This window comes from Phocoena sinus, chromosome 13 (genome assembly GCF_008692025.1).
Source record: "Phocoena sinus isolate mPhoSin1 chromosome 13, mPhoSin1.pri, whole genome shotgun sequence".
Classification (NCBI taxonomy): domain Eukaryota; kingdom Metazoa; phylum Chordata; class Mammalia; order Artiodactyla; family Phocoenidae; genus Phocoena; species Phocoena sinus.
In genome coordinates this window covers 30870598-30893692 of record NC_045775.1, presented here as the reverse complement: position 1 = coordinate 30893692, position 23095 = coordinate 30870598, and the positions used below count along the sequence as shown (strand labels likewise).

General features: G+C 42.4%; 1 protein-coding gene across 4 annotated transcripts in view; it reads left to right on the top strand.

The window, feature by feature from the left end:
* The first annotated feature begins 14586 nt into the window (after window positions 1–14586).
* ATL2 (atlastin GTPase 2) overlaps window positions 14587–23095 on the top strand; it is a 63868-nt gene continuing 55359 nt past the window's right edge. For 2 of the 4 annotated variants that reach the window (XM_032653167.1, XM_032653168.1), the window contains exon 1: window positions 14587–14733. In XM_032653167.1, coding sequence (XP_032509058.1) covers window positions 14616–14733 — 118 coding nt within the window. In that variant the 5' untranslated portion in view covers window positions 14587–14615. Of the gene's footprint in view, window positions 14734–15125; window positions 15268–23095 lie in introns of those variants that run through there. The other 2 variants (XM_032653170.1, XM_032653169.1) reach the window with 2 other exon arrangements.

The following is a 23095-nucleotide window of genomic DNA, read 5'->3' as shown; positions in this document are numbered from 1 at the left end:
CAAATTTGGGGGGTGTGGGGCTAAGTTTATTTTCCTTGTGGCAAGTGGATTGTTGGAGCAGAGGAGGAGGAGCTGCTGCTCAGGGTGTATTTGGAAGTCATGCCCCATGTTCTGATCTATGACAGACAGAGCTGCTTCTCCATTGACCACACCTCCTTTCATCCTTGCTAACAATATCCCAACTTTGTTCAGGTATCCGGCAATTTATGGGCTTCAGAGAAATCTGCTCCCAGCCCAAAGCATGGTGGATCTTAATTACCTCAAACCAGTCATGGTAAGTCCATTTTCCTTGTCAGAGATTAGTTTTAGAAATCAGCATGGGTAGCAATTCTGAGCTTTGAGATTGAGAGAAAGCCTAAGGGAAATTTTTGTCCTAGATTTAAATCCCCCTCACTCATTGAACTGCAAATGATCTATAAATGATCAAAGGATCGATGAGCCTAGGAAGTTGCCTTTTGGCTGCGATCTCCATTTGCAAGCCCAGTGCAAGCCGCCCTGAGGCTGTCTCCCAGATCCTAGCTCACTGTAGATCCTGCACTCGTCTCTCCGTGTTTCCCCAGCAGCACCTCCCAAGTCTCTCTTATTAAGATATTTGCTGCCTGTTGTCCTTTATATTTCCTTCCCACCTTTGCGGTCTGCATCCTTCTCCTTTCCCCTGCCACCCAAGAGAGAATAGCTGGCCAGATTGCTTTGGTGGATGTTGGAGACTTTGGTGGGTGTTGGAGAGGATAGACTAGAAACCAAGATCTTCTTATTCTTCATTTCCTTGCTTGTGGGGCTTGGGAACACCATCATTTAGTGAGCAGGTGCAGATCGACCAGACTCACATGGGACTCCAGTATATCCCACTTATACTCTCTCTTTTTTTTCTGGTTCCTGAATTTTTGTTGCCTCATTTCTCCTTCTTCACTCTTGACCCACAATGGGCTTTTTCTCACCTTTATAAGTCTAACTTCCTCTTAGCCTCACTTTCCCATTCTTGACTGCTGACAACTAGCTCTTTTATCCCCTAATATCCCTTTTCCTTTCTCTTCACCAGAGGCCCGTTATTTTCCTTCCACTCTCCCCGAAGCATCTGTGTGTGCATGTGGAATTTCTCCTGACTTAATTTGGAAAGTAGCCGTGTATTAGTCTTCTGTACATACTACTTAACCTCCCCCCAGAATGACTACCAGCTCCTCAGGCCTCAAGTAAGCATCATGAAAGATATTAAAACCACTCTGTAATCATTTTCCTTGTTAAAGTATTACACTGAGAGGCTTTGTGTTCTCTTCTACAACTACAAGTTTTATTGTGGGAAATAACCTGCTTATCTTGTAAAGAACGAGTACCCTACCTCCAGTCATGGTGAGCTTCCCATGGTTTTTTCCATTGACCTGAATTTGATAAATCCTATCAGTCATCATCAGTGAAGGATGAAATAAAAGAAAACATGAATGTATTCGAGGAGAGAGTCCCAGCATGGGATCCAGGGTGCTGTTGGTCATGACCTCCAGATTTAAATACGTCCATGATCTAAAATTTTTAAATGATGTTTCCCAGATGGACATACCCTTTTTTGGTTCTGTATCAGTAAAACAAGAACAGGAGGAAAGTATCTAATCCATGCTGAAATTCCTAAGTATGTTTATTTTTAACATCTGTTACAGGACAATTTTGCCGTACAGAGCTGGGGCCAAAATACAGTTAGTGAGGACAGTATTTCTCCTTCAAATCCTTTTCAGCTTTGCACCCATTGTCATCACTAATGTGCATCGTTTTGTGCTGGGTTGGTCAAATATCCAGTGCCCTTGATGGGAGGACAGGTCGGAATAGTTGAGAGTAGGGCCTGAGAGGCAGGAGGTAGAGGAGAGGCACAGCATCTGCTCCCTGCCTGTCTTCTTGGAAGCTGCTGGAGACCTTGGTTAGAGGGGTGAGACCAGAAACTGAGGAAATGGCTTCATGGCACTTGGAGGCAGCAAGAGGTGGGAGGAAAAAAACTGCAAAGTCTCCCTTCAGGAAAGACTTTGGGAATCTTTAGACACACGCAGAACTGCTTAGAGCAAAGCATAGCAGGGCTGGTTGGAGGCTGATCTCGCTGTCTCTGTATGGAATCTTTCAGCCATGGTACCCAGTAGACCAGAGGCTCTAGGAGCATCAGTAGTCTGCAGGCTTGGCACAGATCCTAGCTCTCTCTGCCAGCAAGGATATGGCTTTGTCCTCAAGAGCTCTGAAGAAAGCAGATGCTGATGGGTGTTGGAGGAGGTGGCAAGGCTGGGCAGAGAAGAACCCTGAACACGAATACTTGCTCAAGAAAAAACAAATCAACCAGCCTATAAATGATAGTAGTATGTTGCACCCCCTTCAGTTTGGTGGAAATGAAAGTCCATAAAGGTTAAATATGTTTTCAAGGGTTCTCATCACGGAGTCAGAATTGCAATCCAGACCCCTTGCTGCTCCATTTTCTGGGTTATCCTTAGCAAGTGTGGTTATTTTTAAGGATGAATTTCCATGGATTAAAACATGGTTGTGCTGGAAGTGAGCGTGTCTTTAAAAGGCACCATAGGCTTCTGGAATGGAAGACGTGGTCAGCCACTGCCAGCATGCCCCAGTGTGGTATCCACAGGGTGGTGACAGCTGATGTGTAGTTCTTCTCCAGCAACAGGGGACCCTCCTCCAAAGCAGTCTGGGCTCTGGATTTGAGAAGCAGACTACACCTGATACATTGGAGCAGCAATCTTATATTCTGAGATCTGCCATTGATGTCACGTGGTGACATGTAGTGGGGGATAGTCAGGCCAACCCCAAGGAGCTAGTGGTATCATACACCTGGAATTCCTCAAGTTGCTACAGGAGAACAGAATTTAGTAGTTCCAAGTGTGAACTCCTGAGTTCTACCAGTAGGTTCAAAGCCTAGCTCCACTATTTTATAAGCTGGGTAACCTTGGGCCAATTATTTAATTTCTCTTGGCTTCAGGCTTCTTGGTATAAAATGGAAATAGTAATAGTACCTCTGCTTTGGAGTTATTGTGAAACTTAACTAAAAATAAAAAGTAATATAATATAAATATACTTATTATGGTAACATGAATTACCAGACACATACAAGTACCTGATAAATGTTACTTTTTTGTGTGCTGTGTACAAGAAATGCACTTTATTTTTTTTCTTCCAATTTTATTGAGATATAACTGACATACATCACTGTATAAGTTTAAGATGTACAGCATAATGATTTGACTTACAGACATCATGAAATGATTGTCACAATAAGTTTAGTGAACATCTATCATCTCATATAGATACAAAATTAAAGAAATAGAAAAAATTTTTTTCCTTGTGCTCTTATAAGTCTTAGTAGAGGATTCCAGGAATCTTCCCCTGTGACTTGAAAATCCAATTCTAGTATGTTAGGTTCCATTGTTTCTACTTGCTCCTAAAGCACTAGCTAAAGGAACACAGAGGGTTGCAGACAGAGTGGAGAGCTTATTCGGTTGACCACTTGGCAAGGGGAGGGTCCCAGATACACATCTGGATCCCAGTGGTCTTGTTCGGGGCCTTGCTGGACTCTGCTGTGAGGTGGCTTGGCTAGTCTGGTCCCTAGGCACCTTGCACTCATCTGCAGAGCTGGAGCTGACCTGCCTGTGCTTTGTTCTTTGGTGTGTCCAGGACCCAGTGCTCTTTTTTTCTGGTTCAGGGCACCTTGGAGTGGCATACCTGTATGAATCTCGCCTACAACCTCCATCTGACTCCTAGCTTAGGGTGAACACTCTGTACTCACAACGATGACCTCTGGTTCCCAAATCAGCTACCTTCCTAGTCCTCCATTGTGTGTGTGGTGGCCTCTAGGCCCCAGCCAAGGGGAGCTCAGAAGCGATAAATAAGGCCTGTTTCCACTTAACCTCTGTGCACCATCGTTTTTATTTTTTATTTTTTTGGCTTTACCACTCGGCCTGCAGGATCTTCTTCTCTGACCAGGGATCAAACCTGAGCCCCCTGCAATAGAAGCGTGGAGTCTTAACCACTGGACCCCCAGGGAAGTCCCGCACCATCGTTTTTAATCTGCTATGACCATTTCTTGAAGGAGCAAGGACACTTAGTGGAGCAGTTTGCTCCCTGAGTACTAAATGGGGGAGAGGGCACAAACTCTCTCTGCTTTCTGTTTAACATCGACTTCCTGATATAAGCCCTAGCGGGGCAGACCAGATCCCATGTCCCCTTTGTCTCTCTTCCTGCTCTCAGACTCAGAGGAGAGAGGAACGTGTGCAAGGTCAGGAGTAAAAGTGTCGACAGTGTATATGTGGGGAGTGGAGGGAAAGTAATGTTTGAAAAGTATGTAGCCAGAAACTAGCCTCTGGAAAATTCTTCCAACCACTAGATGGGTAAAAATGTAAAAAGAGGATTTTGTACTCATCAGTGATGATGAAAAATGGAATTTCTCTCCTGTTAAGCCTCTACTGCGAAATGCAGCACATACAATTATAAACGCCCCATGCATTTTCAATTCAAAGAGTATGTGAGGGCTTCCCTGGCGGCGCAGTGGTTGAGAGTCCGCCTGCCAATGCGGGGGACATGGGTTCGTGCCCCGGTCCGGGAAGATCCCACATGCCGCGGAGCGGCTGGGCCCGTGAGCCATGGCCGCTGAGCCTGTGTGTCCGGAGCCTGTGCTCCGCAACGGGAGAGGCCACAACAGTGAGAGGCCCGCGTACTGCAAAAAAAAAAAAAAAAAAAAAGAGTATGTGAGATTAGTCACTGAAAAGAAAAGTTGATATGCCCTGAAATCTGAAGCTCCTACATGAAAGAGACCTGATATTTTCCCAAATTTGACAATAATCCTAAAAATTTACATATCAATAATAAAATGTTATGAAGCTAAAAGAGACTTTTCTAAGCTATCAATAAATGAAAATTTTATTAACTATGTTGGAGGAAAAACTAAATTGTCTTTATTTTCTCTTCAGAAAATGATATCCCAATTCACATAATATGAAAAGCCAATCAAAGACCGTGCAGCCAAAAAAGTCAGGAAAAAAGTATGAGATGTATGCCATGAGCTTAATCAATAAAAATATAAATTTTCTGTACATTTGTGGAATGTTAACTTTATAAAATTTGTGATTTCTTTTCTTATTCTAAATATTTACTTTCAAATCTACTTTTGATTCATAATTTGTTTTCTTAAAGAAGTTCCCCAAATTTGTAGATGCTTTAGACCCCACAGATCCTGGATCTGCTCCTGTTGGGAGTTGCACAGCCAGTAGTCTAATTGACAGTGGCCAACAGGGGATATTTGTGCATGCCTACGGGAACACGACCTGTAAATGAATGCCACTTGTTATCTGTATCACTGTCAAATAAAACAAAACAACAACAACAAATTAAGAACCACTGCTCTAACTTAAATGTCCATCGTTGGATGAATGGATAAAGAAGGTGTGGGGCTTCCCTGGTGGCGCAGTGGTTGAGAGTCTGCCTGCCGATGCAGGGGACACGGGTTCGTGCCCCGGTCCGGGAAGATCCCACATGCTGTGGAGCAGCTGGGCCCGTGAGCCATGGCCGCTGAGCCTGCGTGTCCAGAGCCTGTGCTCTGCAACGGGAGAGGCCACAACAGTGAGAGGCCTGCGTACTGCAAAAAAAAAAAAAAAAAAAAAGAAGGTGTGGCACATATATACAATGGAATATTACTCAGCCATAAAAAGAAACAAAATTGAGTTATTTGTAGTGAGGTGGATGGACTTAAGAGTCTGTCATGCAGAGTGAAGTAAGTCAGAAAGAGAAAAACAAATACCGTATGCGAACACATATATATGGAATCTAAAAAAAAAAAAAAAATGGTACTGATGAACCTAGTGGCAGGACAGGAATAAAGACGCAGACATAGAGGATGGACTTGAGGACACCGTGGAGGGGGAGGAAGCTGGGGCGAAGTGAGAGTAGCATCGGCATATATACGCTACCTAATGTAAAACAGTTACCTGGTGGGAAGCAGCCGCATAGCACAGGGAGATCAGCTCAGTGCTTTGCTAAGACCTAGAGGGGTGGGATAGGGAGGGTGGGAGGGAGGCTCAAGAGGGAGGGGATATGGGGACATATGTATGCATATGGCTGATTCACTTTGTTGTACAACAGAACCTAACATAGTATTGTGAAGCAATGATACTCCAATAAAGATCTGTTAAAAAAAACAAACCCACTGCTCAAGACAGCAAAAGCAAACGAGTAACTATACCAGAGTGATAACCACTGTCCTGAAGTCAATGCTTATTATTGTTATGTACTGATATTAGTTTATACTTTTCTATGTATATATGTTCATGTTCACACATCGGTAGTACGCTCTGGGCATGTGGTCTGGTTATCTATTGCTTTATAACAAATTACCCCAAAACTGAATGTTAAAATAACAATCATTTCATTATGTCTTATAATAGCTCACCTTCTTAGAGGGTGATCAGGACAAGCTTGAAAGATAAATATTCACCAGTCAGACCAGATGGCAGTGGTATCACCTGCAGATATATCAGCTTGAGCAAGGAACTGTCATGGGAAAAGAAAGAAGGAACTCACTTTCTGAGTGTTTATACCTGAAGACAGACCTCAAGAAGATTGGGGGTGTGGAGAAATGGCACTGGGCTGGGGGGAAGTGTTTGAGGTGAGGTGCAGCTTTAACAGTCAAAATATGACGATGAAACTACACTGGTGGCAGTGAATCCAAGGATTAAGTAGGTTACAAGAGGGACAATTAATTCTAAGGGTATCGTCAAGGTGGAGTGTTTTGCCTGCCAACTAGCCAGCTAGTTTTGGGGAGTTTGGAATTAAGCTTGGGTGTGAGATAGAAAGATTTCGCTGCTCTCCCGTTACAAATACAATATGTTGATTTTAACAAGGCCAAAGTGGATATTGTCTTAATCTTAAAAGAGGCTAAGATGTGTAGTTCCTTCTGTGAAACATGGTTTTCCCACTGACTTCAAAGGCATTCCTGAGGGCGGGAGTAATGCGGGGGGCTGTAATGCAGGGGGCTGTTAGGTGTGTCTGGATGGGCTGTCTGGGGTGGATATCATTCACTGCCCCGTTCTCAGAGGAGTTGAAAGCACATGGCAGTGTTTGCTTCAAGCTTCTAGCACATTTTCGGTATCCTAGTGGCTGCATTCACTCCCTCATCGTTATTTTTGAAAAGGTGTTATTGAATATAGTATAGTTCCTAAAGAGTTCTCGCCAGTGTTCATTGCAGTACGCAGGCCTCTCACTGCTGTGGCCTCTCCCGTTGCAGAGCACAGGCTCCGGACGCGCAGGCTCAGCAGCCATGGCTCACGGCCCAGCCGCTCCGCGGCATGTGGGATCTTCCTGGACCGGGGCACGAACCCGTGTCCCCTGCATCGGCAGGCGGACTCTCAACCACTGCGCCACCAGGGAAGCCCTCGCCAGTGTTCTTTTGTATGCTGATCATAATTTAAAAACCAATCACTATCTACTTCTCAAAATGTTCTCAAGCAAGTTCAGTTCACGAATTGGGATTTTTGTTACTCCCACTACTAGACGATTTTAGTGACCACAAGACACCCTTGAATTCCATAGAAGTCGATCAGCAAGTAATGTTTCCATTGCATCAAGGAGAGTGCTTGTCATGGTGCTCATGGGTACACTTGTGCAGGACTTTTCTGAAAATAAATTTATTTATTTACGTATTTATGTATATTTTTGGCTGTGTTGGGTCTTCATTGCTGCGCGTGGGCTTTCTCTAGTTGCGGCGAGCAGGGGCTACTCTTTGTTGTGGTGCACGGGCTTCTCATTGCAGTGGCTTCTCTTGTTGTGGAGCACGGGCTCTAGGCGCATGGGCTTCAGTAGTTGTGGCTCGTGGGCTCTAGAGCGCAGGCTCAGTAGTTGTGGTGCACGGGCTTAGTTGCTCCGTGGCATATGGGATCTTCCCAGACCAGGGCTTGAACCCGTGTCCCCTGCATTGGCAGGCGGATTCTTAACCACTGCACCACCAGGGAAGTCTCTTGGGTTGGACTTTGAGTGATGTTTACCTCCACTCCAGCTACCTGAAACAGCTTCCTGGATATCCAGAAGCTGTTTCTAGCTACTTAGTGGTCAGCATAAATGGTTCTTATGATTATAACGTTTCCAGCATCTAGCCCCTAGACCATGTGTTATCCAGAGCTAGACAGTTAAGAAAATAGACTCTGGAGGCAGACAGAGCTGCGTTTAGATCTCAACTCCTCAATTTACTAATCATGTGGGCTTGAACAAATTATGCCACCTTTTAAAGCCCCAGTTTCTTGTTCTGTAAAAGGCTGATGGTACCAGTAATGCTTGCCTCATAGAGGTATTTTATAGATTAAATGAAATTATGAACAGGTATTATCATTTTTAATTATGCTCTCATTCTTCAGTTTCTTCTTAGACTTGATTGGAGTAATAATCATGATGGTTATCATTTATTGCCATGTGCCAGCCCCTGGGCTAAATACTTTATCTATATTATCTGTAATCATGAAAAAATGCCAGGAAGAGACCTTTACTTTACAGCAGAGGAAACTGAGGATCGAAGAGATTACTTAACTTTCTCAGGGTCATAAAACCAAGTGGCATAGCTGGGGTTTGAACTCCAGAGTTGGTGTTCTTTTCACTAAGTGACACTGATGCTCATGTACCCAGTTCAGATAATTACATCTGAGGATGAATATGGATTGGAAGGGTCATTATTTCCCTCTCACATTCATGAGGGACAGCTGTCCCTTGCTTCAGAGAACAATGGACACCTAATATTAAGCAGCAAGCTGGATGGAAACCCATCTGCCCACAGTGTTCCATATGGAGCAAGTGCCTTTCAAGATGTCCACAATTTTCAACATGAGTTCAGCACGGCTGTGTCGGAGAGGCGTGCACCCACGTCCGGGGTGCTACTAGTATTAGCCTCAAGGAACCCTTGATGTTCATGATTTGATCTCCTTTATAAGATGTAATTCAATGACTCTGGCATATCAGCTTTGTATATAAATAAAATTTCCCTGCCAATCAATAATTCAGAGTCCCTCTTCTTTTTTTTTTTTTTTTTTTGCGGTACACGGGCCTCTCACCGTCGTGGCCTCCCCCGTTGCGGAGCACAGGCTCCGGACGCGCAGGCTCAGCTGCCATGGCTCATGGGCCCAGTCGCTCCGCGGCATGTGGGATCTTCCCGGACCCGTACGAACCCGTGTCCCCTGCATCGGCAGGCGGACTCTCAACCACTGCGCCACCAGGGAAGCCCCAGAGTCCCTCTTCTTGTTCACAGCTACTCCAGCAAGAACTTTGATTTCCCTCCTTCCTTGCAAAAAAATTTCCTCTTTGGCCCCTCCCTCAAAATGGTAATCCCAAAGAAAGCCAAAGCCAATGTGGCAAATCGGTTTGTTAGCCACAGCCACTGTACAACTTCTGGGATCAATCAGTGGCCACTGCCCCCGAGGTCAGTGAGAGGCGCCTGCAAAGTCCACCAAGAGATGCCTATGATTGGATTAAGCTCACTAGTGCTCCCAACGCTGCCAGGGAATTTCCCAGCTTTGTTCTTCTTTTTGTCTACTGGCCCCTGAAGCAGTCCTGCCTGTGCCCAGATCTGGTCTCACATAGCCTTCTGGAAATGGCTCATTCATCTTCTGTCAACCATTCTTGGACAAAAAAGCACATCTCTTCACACAAAGGAGCAATGGTATGCAAACATGGTGGTTACCTTAAATTATATTTCCAGTAAACACATCACTGAAAGGATAAGGTCTACAAAGATGCAGTTTGCCCCTAACACAACCTTTTTCATCCTCAGAGAGCATTTTATCTTTTAGCCACAGCAATATTCAACGTCTTTTCTATGGTGGTCACTGTTTTATATTTGTTTACCTGTTCCCCTACTCTCACCCTGCCCTATCCATCTGATGCCCCTAAATCAAGGTAATAGTTTCCATTAATAGATACTCAAATCTCTAGCTCTTACAGGGGAGAAGATTCCTTCTATATTACACCATTTCCATAAAGGTGAAAAAGATCCTAGGGTTGGTTCCAGTCACATCTCATATCCCCAGTACCCTGTGCTTTCCTTCCCTAGAAGACTCAGAAAGAAAGTCTCTCTGAGGTAGGCTCCATCATATTTTGGACTACCTCCTTAATTTCTGCCACAAAGATGATGCTCATGGTTTGCCTTGTACCTACCCTACCCCAGCTCTGGAACTAGCTGTTTCTCCAATGACTCCACTTCTTTTTAGAAGGGAATAGTATTAGAGATCAAGAGTGGGCACTAGGTATGATCATTACTACCCGGGTGTCGTTGCTTAGGCCTTTTCTGTGGACAGAGCTAGGAAATATATGCATGTATATACACATCTGTACATATGCAACACATATACATGAATGTTTACACTTGCATACACACACATATTCATACATATTTTAGAAACCTTTGGTCAGTATCAACACCTCCAATTTAATCCATCCCATATAGTTTATCTTACCTCCCCCTTTTGTTATTTGTATGTCCCTTCTTTCCCATCAAGAACGCTGGCTCTCAACAATAAAACACACTTACTCATTTGTTTACTTCTATAAAACGTTGAAAATAGGTTCAGAATTGCTTTGCCCATACCTCTACAAAAACAAGCCTACTAAAAAGAGTTCAGGACTTGTTTGCTGTTCTCCCTCCACCCTGACCAGGACCAAGAAATATTTGTAGTTCAATACTATGTTTGTAGGTTACTTGGATTAGTTGGCTTTCTTTTCTTCCCTCTTCAGTTTGGTTCTGTTATTCATTTAAATACTGTTAACATTTATTTGGTTTGCTTTCAGTTTTAGTACCCCCTTCCTTTTCTTGTTGATTTAATTTTATTTTTTTTATCATGTAGAACATGTTTCCAAAAGTCAACACGACATAAAAAGGTGTACTGTGTTCTGTGTTACTTCTATCTTATTCCCCCCACTCCCAACTCCTTGGAGGCCACGAACTTTACTATTTAACCTCGCCGAGTTTCTTTTTGGATAGGCAAGTAGATATTGTATGTTTCCTTATTCCTCTCACACAAAAGGTAGGCTCTACATAGGCTCTTTTGCAGTTTGGCTTTTTCACTTAAGAATGTCTCTTGGAAATCACTGTATGTCAGTTCATAGAGATCTTCCTCTTCTTTCTTTACAGTTAAAAAGTGCTCATCATGAGAAATTATCATAGTTTATTTAACCAATCACCTACACTTGGATATTTAGATAGTTTCCAATATTTTGCAACTGCAAATAATGCTGCAGTGAATAACCTTCTGCAAAAAAAAATTTTTTTTGATTATTGGAGTTGTATCTTCAGGGTTAATGCCCAGAAGTGAGATTGGCATGTCGAAGTGTAAATGGGAATGAAATTTGTTGGATGTTGCCAAGTTCTTCTCCATAGGGGTTATACCATTTTGCATTCCCAGCGAGAATGCAATGTAGGAGAGTGCCTGCATTCCCCCATATCCTTGCCAACAGAGTGTAATCGTAAGCTTTTGAATTTTTGCCAACCTGACGGGTGAGAAATGGTGTCTCAGTGTTGTTTTAATTTGCATTTCTCTTATTATGAGTAAAACTGAACCTTTTTTCATGTTTAAGGTCCACTTTGCTAATTCTTTTTGGTGAATTGCCTGTGGATGTCTTTGCCCAATTATTAATAGGATTTAAAAAATTTTTAAGTTATTTGGTAGAAATAGCTTTTAATACAATTTACATTAACTGAAAGCAGAATCCCAAAGACCTGGCTGTGGATAAGCTATGGATTCTGCCCTCCAGGAATTCACAGTCTATAAGCTGGGCTTCCCTGGTGGGGCAGTGGTTGAGAGTCTGCCTGCTGATGCAGGAGACGTGGGTTCGTGTCCCGGTCTGGGAAGATCCCACATGCCGCGGAGCGGCTGGGCCCGTGAGCCATGGCCGCTGAGCCTGCGCGTCCAGAGCCTGTGCTCTACAACGGGAGAGGCCACAACAGTGAGAGGCCCACGTACCAGAAAAAATGAACAAAGACAAAAAACCACAGTCTATAAGCTGAACACTATTAGGGTGGATATGAGCATAATATCTGGACTCAGATTGCCTGCCTTCAAATGCCAGTCCTGCCACTTAAGCAAGTTTTTCACCACTTGGTGCCTCAGTTTCTCTATCTGTAAGATGAGAATAGCATTAGCATTTACCGCTTAGGATTACTGTTAGGATTAAATGACTTACCATATGTAAAGTACTTTAAGCAGTAAACATTCCATAAATGTTGGCTATTTTAGAGCCAAGAAAATGCTCTCAATATGTTGATTTGATCCCATAAGAATCCTGTTATATAGTTAGTTATAAAAATGAGGACCTGGAAGTTTAAAAACATTAGGTGAATCAGTGGTAGAATCAGGTTGTAACCCATTCATTCATTCATTCATTCGTTTATTCATTCATTTATTCTACAACTATTTTTTGAGACCCTGTTATGTACTAGGCACTGGCTTAGGTGCTGGAGATATAGCCTGAACAAGACAGATATTTGAGCTCTTGGATGCTCACTTTTTTGTGGTGGGGCGGCCTGTGTGGGTGTGGAAAGAAACAAAAACCAAGGAAACCAATTTTGTCTGTCTTGTTTGTCCTTGTCTGTTCAGCACACACAACAGTGTCAAAATTCTTTTGTTAAATGAAAGAATAAAGGAATAAATGACAGAGTAGTGAAAAATGAGGCTTGATGCATAGGTAGGGCCCAAATCATGAAAGGTCTTAACTATTTTGAAGAGCTTGGACTTTATCCTGAGCAGAGAAATCACATGAATAGATTTGCATCTAAGAAAACTCAAGCCAGTCTGTGTGGAGGACCCACAGGAGAAGGGGGAACAGCAGGGAGGTTGTTGTAATAAGTCCAGTGGGAGATAATGGGGTCTGAATCAAGAGGGAAGTTGAGGGGATGGAGAGGAGGTGAGCTGGAGGGAAATTTAGAAGTCAGAATTGACTTCACTGGGACTTGATGGGTGTAGAGGGAGGGAGAAGTCTGCAGTAACACTGAGGTTTCACTGTGATAAGAAATTGAAGAGGGATGGCTGATGGGGGAAAATGGAGGAAGGCCTTTTAAACATAGGGATTTGAGGTGACCATGGGACAACGCTCAATCTCTTGACTGTATTTGCGTTTGGCTTCTTTACACTCCATGGAGTCAGGAGATTTGGACCTGTCAGGGCACTGTAGTAGCATATGGGATAAACTGTCTGATAGTGGAACGGACACTGGTTAGGAGGTCACTTGACTAGTAGTGCAGCCTTAACCCTCTGGGGGTCCCTAATGGGGTGTGCTCAGGGCTAAGTTAACTGCTAACTTGTAACTGGAAGTTTATTCTTTGATGGCAAAAATACTCATCTTTGCATTTTGTCTCACACCTTAGATGATACCCTGCATAAAGCAGACTGTGGCAATATTAAATAGATGCCTCATAGGGAGATTATGAAAGGAAATCCATCATCAAGCAGGGCTTATGGCTTGGGGCTTAGGTTGTCCCGGGGCATCAATCCAGGATGCAGGGACTTAGGAAGTCCGGGAGGAGCTCCAAATCCCTTTCCATGAATACAGAAAACAGATGAATAAACAGCCCCCAAAACCCCTCTAGAATGGCACCTTGCAAGCTTTGGTGACACACAGTGCTTTTCCAGAGGTCATGCTGGATGAAAGTCTGTGAGAAGACCTGCACAAGGCAGCGATTTGGACACCTGGACACATGCCTTTACCAGAGAGAAGGAATTTCTAGTGCAGCTGGTGATAATGGAAAAAATCCAAAAGAATAGGGGCCATGTTTCACAGAAGCTTCCACAGGCAGATATTTATTTTTAAAAGTGACCTGAACTTTCTATAGGATGTCACTGGATCCCCACAAGAAGGTTCATCACAGTTAGGAAAGGACCAGCTACAATTCATTTTCTGATTAGAGTGCTTTCTGGTTTGAACCTGTAAGGGGCTAGGAGCAGCAGGGGAAGGGTGTGCACAGTAAGAAGACAGGAGGAGGGCCTCATAAGTAGAAGGAAGCTATGCCAAACAAAGCATAGGATGGTCTCTAGATGGGAAACAATATTAGAGACCTGTGCAAAGAAAGATCAAAAGGAAAAGCAGGGCACCAGCAATAGCTTGGGAGTGCGGGGCGGGGGGGAGCGAAGGAGGGAGGGGGGAGAATAGCAGAGGAGGAGGTAAAAAGGAGAGAAGGAAAGGAGCATGAAAGCAACCTCACGTGCAGTGCACGAGTCAACGATTATGGAGAAGAGCCGCAAAGAGAATTGGGTTACTCGATTGGGAAGGAGGGACTTGGTTCTCTGGAGAGCCCTTCGGCTTTTACACAGACCCGCTCAGCGCTAAGGGGGTGTGGTCCTGGGCTTACGGCAGTAGGAGTGTGAGACGATTGCGGTGGAGGCGCCGCCCAATTTCTCCCCAAGGTGGAAGGCTGGGAAAACCGAGCGGCAGGCTGCAAGGCAAGCAGGGCGGAGGCGGAGCGAGGGCGCCGAGGGGCGGGACGAGGGCGGGCGTGGGGAGGAAAAGGAGGCCCTGGTGAGGGCGGCACTAGGACCCGCCGGCGCCCCGCCGGCTCCCGGGAGGTTGATAAAGCGGCGGCGGCGTTTGACGTCAGTGGGGAGTTAATTTTAAATCGGTACAAGATGGCGGAGGGGGACGAGGCAGCGCGGAGGCAGCAGTTGCACGAGGGGCTGCGGCGCCGGAGGCGAACCAGCGACCCAAACACCGGGGTTAACCACGTCTCGTCCACAACCCTCCTAGGTACGGGCCGGCGAGGTGTAGGCTGCAGGGCCCGGGTGGGGAGAGGGCGCGGGCCGCTCGGGCTCGCTGGCACCGGCCGCAGGCTGTGGGGTCGTCGTCCGCCGCTGGGTCGGCTCTCCTCCAGCCGCCGCGTCTGGCCGCCGCGCCTAGCCCCCGCCGCGCCCCCGAGCTCCCGCGGCGCGCGGCCTGAAAGGGCGGTCCTCCGGCCGCGGCTCCCGCAGCTGTCGGGTGCACGGGCGGCGCGCGCGTCTGCGCCCGGCCCGGCCCCCTGCCTTCCCGCCCGCCGCGTGGTTGTAGCGGCGTCCTCCCCCCCAGAGGGGGCGGCCTGGAGCAGGGGTCGCAGACCCGGGGCGCGGGGAGGTTGGCGGCGGCGCGGGGAGGTCCTAGGGAGCTCCGGGCGACCTGTCACCCGGCCGGCACTCGCTGTTCTCTGTCCTTCGCGCGGAAAGGGAGGAAGGGTTAACCAGGTCGTGATGGGCCCAGCAGAGGAGGAGGACGCGCAGCTCGCGGGGGGAGGAGACACCTCGCTGCCAGGTTGGAAGGTTCTCCAGACACCCTTCCAGGAGGGAACCGCGGTCCGCAGGCCAGGGTTGTGTCCGGGGGCTCGGATTCCGGGGACCCTCGGTTGCCGAACCCATTCATGCGGATAGCGCGTGTTTAGGATGCAAGTTCAGATTTAATTATCGAAACTGGGGTTATGAGCTGTTTACTAATATTGAGATAACAGTAAGGCCCGATCGGACTGAAAGTGTCGGTGGTGTGAAGTCACCTGATCCTTCGCTCCCCGGTTTTGCTGAATGTGAGCTCCTACTGTACGTGTACAAGGAGCGCCCCTGTCCCCTGGAAGACGCATTTGCCTTGGCGGCGGAGTGTTGTGTGTCCCTCTCACTCACAACGCCCTATTTTTAGGAGTTTAGCATTTGATCCTTCACTGTGGTGTGAAGTGAACGCCTGAAATCCTGATTGAGAATTTTGATGTTACTTAAAGACATAAAGTTTTTCCAAGGCTTATAAATAGTAAAAGCCTACGGTTAGGTAAGTATGGCCATGGCATAGATAAGAGTTTATTAACTATACTAAGTATGAACTGTGTTTTTCAAATTTCTCTCCACAATCTGATAAAGGTTTTGTGAGGTAAAATGTAAAACATTTTGATAAAAGACTCACTTTAAAAGAAAAGTTTATGTGAAATGTACTTCGTCATTCATGGTAGACCTTGGACGTGTGGAACGTATGTCAGAGGTGATGACAAACTGTAAGTTTTGCTAAGGGAAAAGAACAGGAAATAAAGCTGATTTTATTATTGCTTGCCAACCAAAGCACTTGACAGAACTGTTTACACAGAAGAAAATGCTGCCAGAGGAGAGAGGTTTGCCTTAGACCTACTCTGGTTGGAATTCTCAAGTAATAAGTTGTTCTGGAATGCTGATGGATTGGTTAATTTAGCTCTTTTGGACCCTGGAGAGGGAGGGTTGTGCGTATTTATTTACTTATCTACTTATGCCGTTTTAGATGTAGTTTCAAAGCGTTTTACGTGTTTGCCTTATTAGGAAAAGCATTGCTTTATGACTCAGGGTTATGAACATCGTTTTTAGGCTGTGGCACAGTGAGAAGAGATGCTATTCTTTTTTTTAAAAATTAATTAATTAATTTATTGGCCGAGTTGGGTCTTTGTTGCTGCGTGTGGGCTTTCTCTAGTTGCGGCGAGGGGGCTACTCTTCATTGTGGTGGTGGGCTTCTCATTGCAGTGGCTTCTCTCGTTGTGGAGCACGAGCTCTAGAGCGCAGCCTCAGTAGTTGTGGCGCACAGGCTTAGTTGCTCTGTGGCATGTGGGATCGTCCCGGACCAGGACTCAAACCCATGTCCCCTGCATTGGCAAGCAGATTCTTAACTACTGCGCCACCGGGGAAGCCCCGAGATGCTATTCTTAAGACTTGATAAATAGGGGTCATCATTTATTAAATGCTCCGTCTGCTACTCACAGGTTTTTGTTTTTGTGTGTGTGTGTGGAGTTAGTCCTTCACTTGATAGCCATTCCTATCAAACGACTGCCTAAAATAGTCCCTCTTCCTGCTCATTTGCTCTGAGTCACCCATTAATACATTAAAAACAAAGTGAACTTTTTGAGATTTGTGTTTAAAGTAAGAGGGCTGTGAATGAGTAGGGACTCATCTGATTTTGGCTGTAGAAACTCTTTGTCTCCCTCTGCTTTCTGGATAAAGTCATAAGAGTTGAGTTGGGGTGAGTCAGGTGCCACTCCAGTAGTTTCGTCTTAGGAAGATGCTTTGTGTCTCTTAAAAAGAAGTGCTTACGCTTTCTAGGGTTATATTGTAAGACCTTTATAAAGCACTTATGAACTCTTCTAATGACTTTGTCGGATGCCAAGAATCTGTGGATATGATTAAGTATTTAGTAAAGTGTTTTGAAATCCTTTGAAATTCTTTATTTGGGGAAGAAAGAGCTTCCTTACAGTAAAGCGGTACTTCTTATAGGGCAAATAAACCATGAGTTAAAATGAGATTCTGGCCTTAAGTCCAAGGCACCTATTTTTGGATTCATTTTTAGTTTACCTCTGTGTTTTAACTTTAGGATAAAGTTTTTGAGTATTCACAAGTGAAAGTAACTTTCTTGAAATCGTTAGACTGTTTCCAAAATTGTGTCTTTTCCATTCATCTGCTATTAAGCAGCTGCTAAGAGTATACCTGGAGGACTGTCATGTAGTTTGATGCTGGAGTTCAAGACATATTTAAAATTGTGAGACCTAGTAGTAAGATACATTTTAAAAAGTTGTTTATGCTCAATTGGAAGACCTTTTTGACACACAGGATTGTAAGCAAAACTGTTTGGCAGGCTGTCAAAGAGCCAGAAATGTAAGGGATGGGAATAGAAGTTAAACTTTTTTGTAGTAGTGATTTATAGCTTTACAGAAGGAGTTTTTTCCAGAGTGGGTGCAGGGAAACAGTTTTTCTTTTTTTCTTTTTTTTTTTTAAGTGTAAACATATTCTGATTGTCTAGCCATTTTACAGTTGTATTGTTTACTCTTTTGGGTATTATTTAACTTAAGGAAGAGAGATGTGAATATAGAATAACTAAACTTGATCCCCCAATTAATTCATTACTCATGTAAGTTTCTTCCTATCCTTTACTCTTTCACCACCCATAATACAGAAGAACTGTTGAGGGTTTTCTTCATAGCTTTAAAAGTGGATATCCAGAAAAAAAGACCAACCTGAAAATATGTCAGTAGGATAATACTTTTTTTTTTTTTTTAAACATCTTTATTGGGGTATAACTGCTTTACAGTGGTGTGTTAGTTTCTGCTTTATAACAAAGTGAATCAGTTATACATATGTTCCCGTAATTAGGATAATACTTGATACTTTATAAAGCACTTTAAACACCTTGCTTTGATTTTATTCTTAAAACCTTCCTGTGAGGGAATTAAGTTATTCCCATTGAAGGGAGTGATTGTGACTGGTCTACAGTCACAGAAACTACTCAGAGGTACTCTTACTGCTCCTCACCAGACTTGGAGGAGGGTGGGGGCCTTTCTTCATTGCAAATTATTACATATCATTAGAGATGACTGGGTAAAACTGTTGAATGAAGTCTGAAATCATACTAATGAGAAGATGGGACAGTTAAAAAGTAAAGATAGGGCAGGTCACTAAGTGGAGTGGGAAATTTTAAAGAAGGCAAAAGATGGATACTGTAGAAAGAAGTAGAAGAATTAATAAAGTAGGCTTTGGGGTTAATCTGGGCAATACAAGTAGAATCTAGGGGATTCCCTTGCTAAGGTACCAGTTTAATAAAATTATTTGTATAACTTGTATTTCTGTGATTGGCATCAAAATAAGCAGTAACTAATAACTTGGGGAAATGTGTAACTGACGTTATTTATCTAGGCTCTGTAGCACATTTTACCTGCTTATTGTGTAATACTCTGATTGTGAGGGTAGTGTTTCTTTAATCACAGGGAATCAAGATCGTGTAGTGGAAAAAGAATGAGGAATCAAAAGCTGAGTGACTTGGTTTAAACTCTTTGAGCTTGAAACCCCTCACATACAGTAGTGATGATAATTCCATAAGGGCTGTAGGGGGAACAAATGAGGTGATAGGGTACAAGTGTTCTGTAAATTGTAAGACACAGTAATATGTATGTAAGAATGTGCCAGTTTGACTACTTGTTCTATTATATATGTGTATATTTGCAATCAGAAAGTCTCTTCTAATTTTTTTTCCCTATAATGTGGACAAAGGTTTAATGTGGGTGAGGATGGTGGGTAAATTTTTAACTTTATCTGTAAAATGCTGATAACGTGTTCATGATTAGAGTTATTGTATTAAATGTGATTAAAATGCTTAACCCAATGGCAAACATTCTATTTGATGGTACTTACTACTATAATATGTGGTTATTTAAGAGATTTTGAACTAAACATTTAATTTTTAAAATAAGTGATTTAAAAGGTCTCTGTTCAGTTTTTTTTTTTTTTTAAAGAAGATGTTGGGGGTAGGAGTTTATTAATTAATTATTTTTTGCTGTGTTGGGTCTTAGTTTCTGTGCGAGGGCTTTCTCTTGGGGGCCACTCTTCATCGCGGTGCGGGGGCCTCTCACTATCGTGGCCTCTCTTGTTGTGGAGCACAGGCTCCAGACGTGCAGGCTCAGTAGTTGTGGCTCACAGGCCTAGCTGCTCCGCGGCATGTGGGATCGTCCCAGACCAGGGCTCAAACCCGTGTCCCCTGCATTAGCAGGCAGATTCTCAACCACTGCGCCACCAGGGAAGCCCGTTTTATTCAGTTTTTATAAGATAAAAACAAGCATTCACGCTTGTCAGCTATCTTTATTTTAATAAACTTGAATCATTTAATCATGTGGCAAAATAGTCTTTCAGTTACAGGATTCAATGTGAATTAATTTCTTAGTTAAGGTCATGGCAGTTTTCCAGTAGAGCACATTGGGTTTTCAAACAGTAAAGGTACAAAATCTAATTTACGTCTCTTATGCACAAGAATGCCTAAAAAAGTGATTGACTTGAAACCACACTAATCGTGAATCCCATAAAAAGCTTTTTTTCCCCTTCATGTAATGGTCATTTATGGAAGAGTCATGGGTAGTGATAAGAACATACTTATTTTAACTAAAGACTTAATTTTGAGTACTGTAAACTTCCTATGGCCTTCAGAATGGAATAACATTTTTTCCTTCCTGATGGTTAATATCTACCCTAGCAAGCTTGTAGGTCTTTTTTTGGGTTATTAAATAGATAATAATCTATGAAGGCACTTTAGAAACTTTAAAGCCTTCTACAAAGAAACTCTGTAAAGGGGGTGAAATTGGCACATTCAGCGAGCTGCTCTTTTTGTATTTGAATGAATGGGTTTATGAGATATTAAAAGCTGGATTAAGTTCACTTTTATTGAAATGGTGGGGGGAAGTTGAATTTTGAATGATAAGTTGGAGAGAAATTTTGACACGAAAATCACCCCTCTTCTTAGTTTTTTTGACAAAACAGTTATTAATCATCAGAAAATGCTGTTTTATAGCCCTTTAATTTTAAGGTAGATTTGACAATGTGAGCAGGCTATGTGGAATTTTTGTTTAGAGTCAAGAAGCTTTTTATTGCATACACTTGGATATTGTTTCTCAAAAAATTCTGACGTAGGCTAAAAGTTCTTGTGAAGGTTGAGCAATGTACCAGATAACAAATGTCTTACAACTGGATATTAAGACAGAAATTTACTGCCTTTTAAGTTACAGCTAAACTTGTGATTTAACAGGACTTGTGATCACAGCTCTTAACCTAATTGAGTAATACGGTAATTTATGCTTTGTTATAAAAGTTTAAAATTTAATTCCAAAAGCAGTAAATCTTTGTAGACACTTTGGAAAATACAAATAAAGGAAAAAAGAAGAGAGTAGAAATCATACCAACTAGTGGTAACCACTGCTAACATTTTAGTATACATCCTTTTTAAAATGCATAGTTTAATTTTTCCTAGATTAGGATCTTACTGTAATTTTGTAATTTACTTTTTCATTTCATATTGCATTTCTCTATATGATTAAATCTCTACAACATGATTTTTTAAATGGCATTATTCTACTACTTAACTAATCTTCCTTTTGGTTATGGAATTGTTTCTCGTGAATAATGCCAGCTAAGCATCTTTATAGATAAACCTTGACCTATAGGGTAAGGTCTTAAAAGTAGATTTCTGGGTCACATGGCCTTTACATTTTCAAAATTGAAGACATGCATCAGCAAATCCATTCAAAAAGGTTGTATCCATTTATTCTGTCTCCATTAAGGTTAGATTTGTGCTTGTTCACAAGTGGGTGTTAATTAAAAATAAATGCCAACACATAGGAAAAATGGGGATCTCACTGTTTGTTTCATTTGCATTTCTTCAATTACAGTTGATGTTGAAATTTTAATATGGTAATTGAACGTGAATTCTTTTTTAAATTATATTTTTGTATTCTTTGACCAGCTCTCAGTGTTTCTTTTATCTTTGTGAAAACTCTTTTGTATACAAGAAATTCTTTTTTATGTCTGTTTTTTAACAAACATGAATAGTATGTTTTAAAAATGGTATATTTATTATTATATTATTTGTATATTATTTATTATTTAAAAAATAGTATACTAGTATATAAAAAATAGAATAGTTTGTTTTAAAAAATATTTAAAATGGTTCCATATGGGTGTTTTTCTTAAATAAATTGGCAACTCTCAACTTAATAACTTAGTGCTAGTCTCTTTTGAATATTTAGGTATGCTGTTGGGAGTTTCTTTTCTCTTTTTCTGTTTTTATTGTTTTAAATTCTTTGTGAGATGTTGAATATTTATTCCTGTCTCTTTATAATGCCAGAGTATGGGCATCTGCTTCAGTGCCCAGTAGTGTGGTAGAAGTTTCCAAGCTGAGGAGCTGGGTTCAGATCACCACCACCACCACCAAGCTTTGGCTTCCTTAACAAAAAAATCTACTTTAGAAATTTAAGGTTAAAAGATAGTGTCTTAAAACACCTGACGTGTATTGAGCGTACAAAGGAAGTTATTCCTTCTCAAGGGTAAAGGAGAACGTGAAGGGGCTGAGGTTAGTTTTCTTTTGGGAGTAAAGAGATGGAGTAGGACAGGCAGATGGAGGACCATACTTGGACAAAGAACTACCTTTTTTGTCCCCTTGATGTTATGTTGCTGTATTGAGCACCTACCTTGTAAAAGGGCTTCTTCTCTGTTGCTTGTAATTAATACCTACATAGAAAAGTGTAGAACAGATCCCTGTTTCTAAGCTTTTATGTAGATGGGAGATCAGATAGACCTTATGCATATTTGTGAGTAAAGTTTATCATTAAGTTTATAATTTCAGAAGTAGAAAGTAATGTGTGTTAATATTGTTGAGCAAGACTTCATAGGGGAGGTTGGGCTTATCAATCCTTGAAGAATGGGTGGGTCTTAGCAGAGTTGTAGGATATACCACTTGTTTGAAGATAGAAAGATAGGCAGTATGTTGGGAAGCTATAGTTAAAGCCCTTGTTCCTGCTTTCTAAGAATATTTCTAAAAGGGATGCTTAAAAAGTATTTGAAAGCAATAAGATGAAACAATTGAAAAATCAAATGTGTTAGAGCATGTTTACTAAAAAAAGGAATATGAGTTTTCCTGTAGCCAAGTAGAGCAAAGAATTGATTTAAATAACTGAATAATTCCTAGAAAAACTGAATAGTCCCTCAAATGTGACTAAAAACGGTAAAAATGTGTGTTCCCTCCCTGCCCCTATTTTTGAGCATGTGTATTTCTCCGCCACAAGGAATCCTGACACATACTCTAAAATTGCCAACCTTAGGAAAGGACAAAAGGAGAGTATAGTGAGAACCTCTGACTCTCTTATCTCATTTGTTTTTTTCAAATTAGTCACATTTTATCTAGCTGGAAGGATGTTTAATTGTCTCTTTTTGGCACTATTTCTTTTTTACAACTGCTCTCTTAGTAGGAATTTTGCCTGTATTGAGCCAAGGTTGGGATTTGAGTATATGCTCTACTTTTCTTTCCTTTTTTTTAAACTGCAGCTGTAACAAGTCATTTGAGGTTGAGAGCTGGAGCAAAGTGGAACTTAGTGTCTTATTTCCAGAGTCTTGGCAGATACCTATTTGAGATTTGTCATGAAAACGCTATTCTAAATTTAAACTTGTATGTATTTTTTAAAAAAGTAACTCCTTTGTTAGCTGGTTATCCCAAATTTCAATAGCTCTTCTATGAGTTTAATATCTTTTAACTTACTACAGAGTTAATTTGGGGGCCACAAAGAGAATGGTTAAACTATTTGCCTAAATCGAGGCAACGTATGTACTCTGGTTTT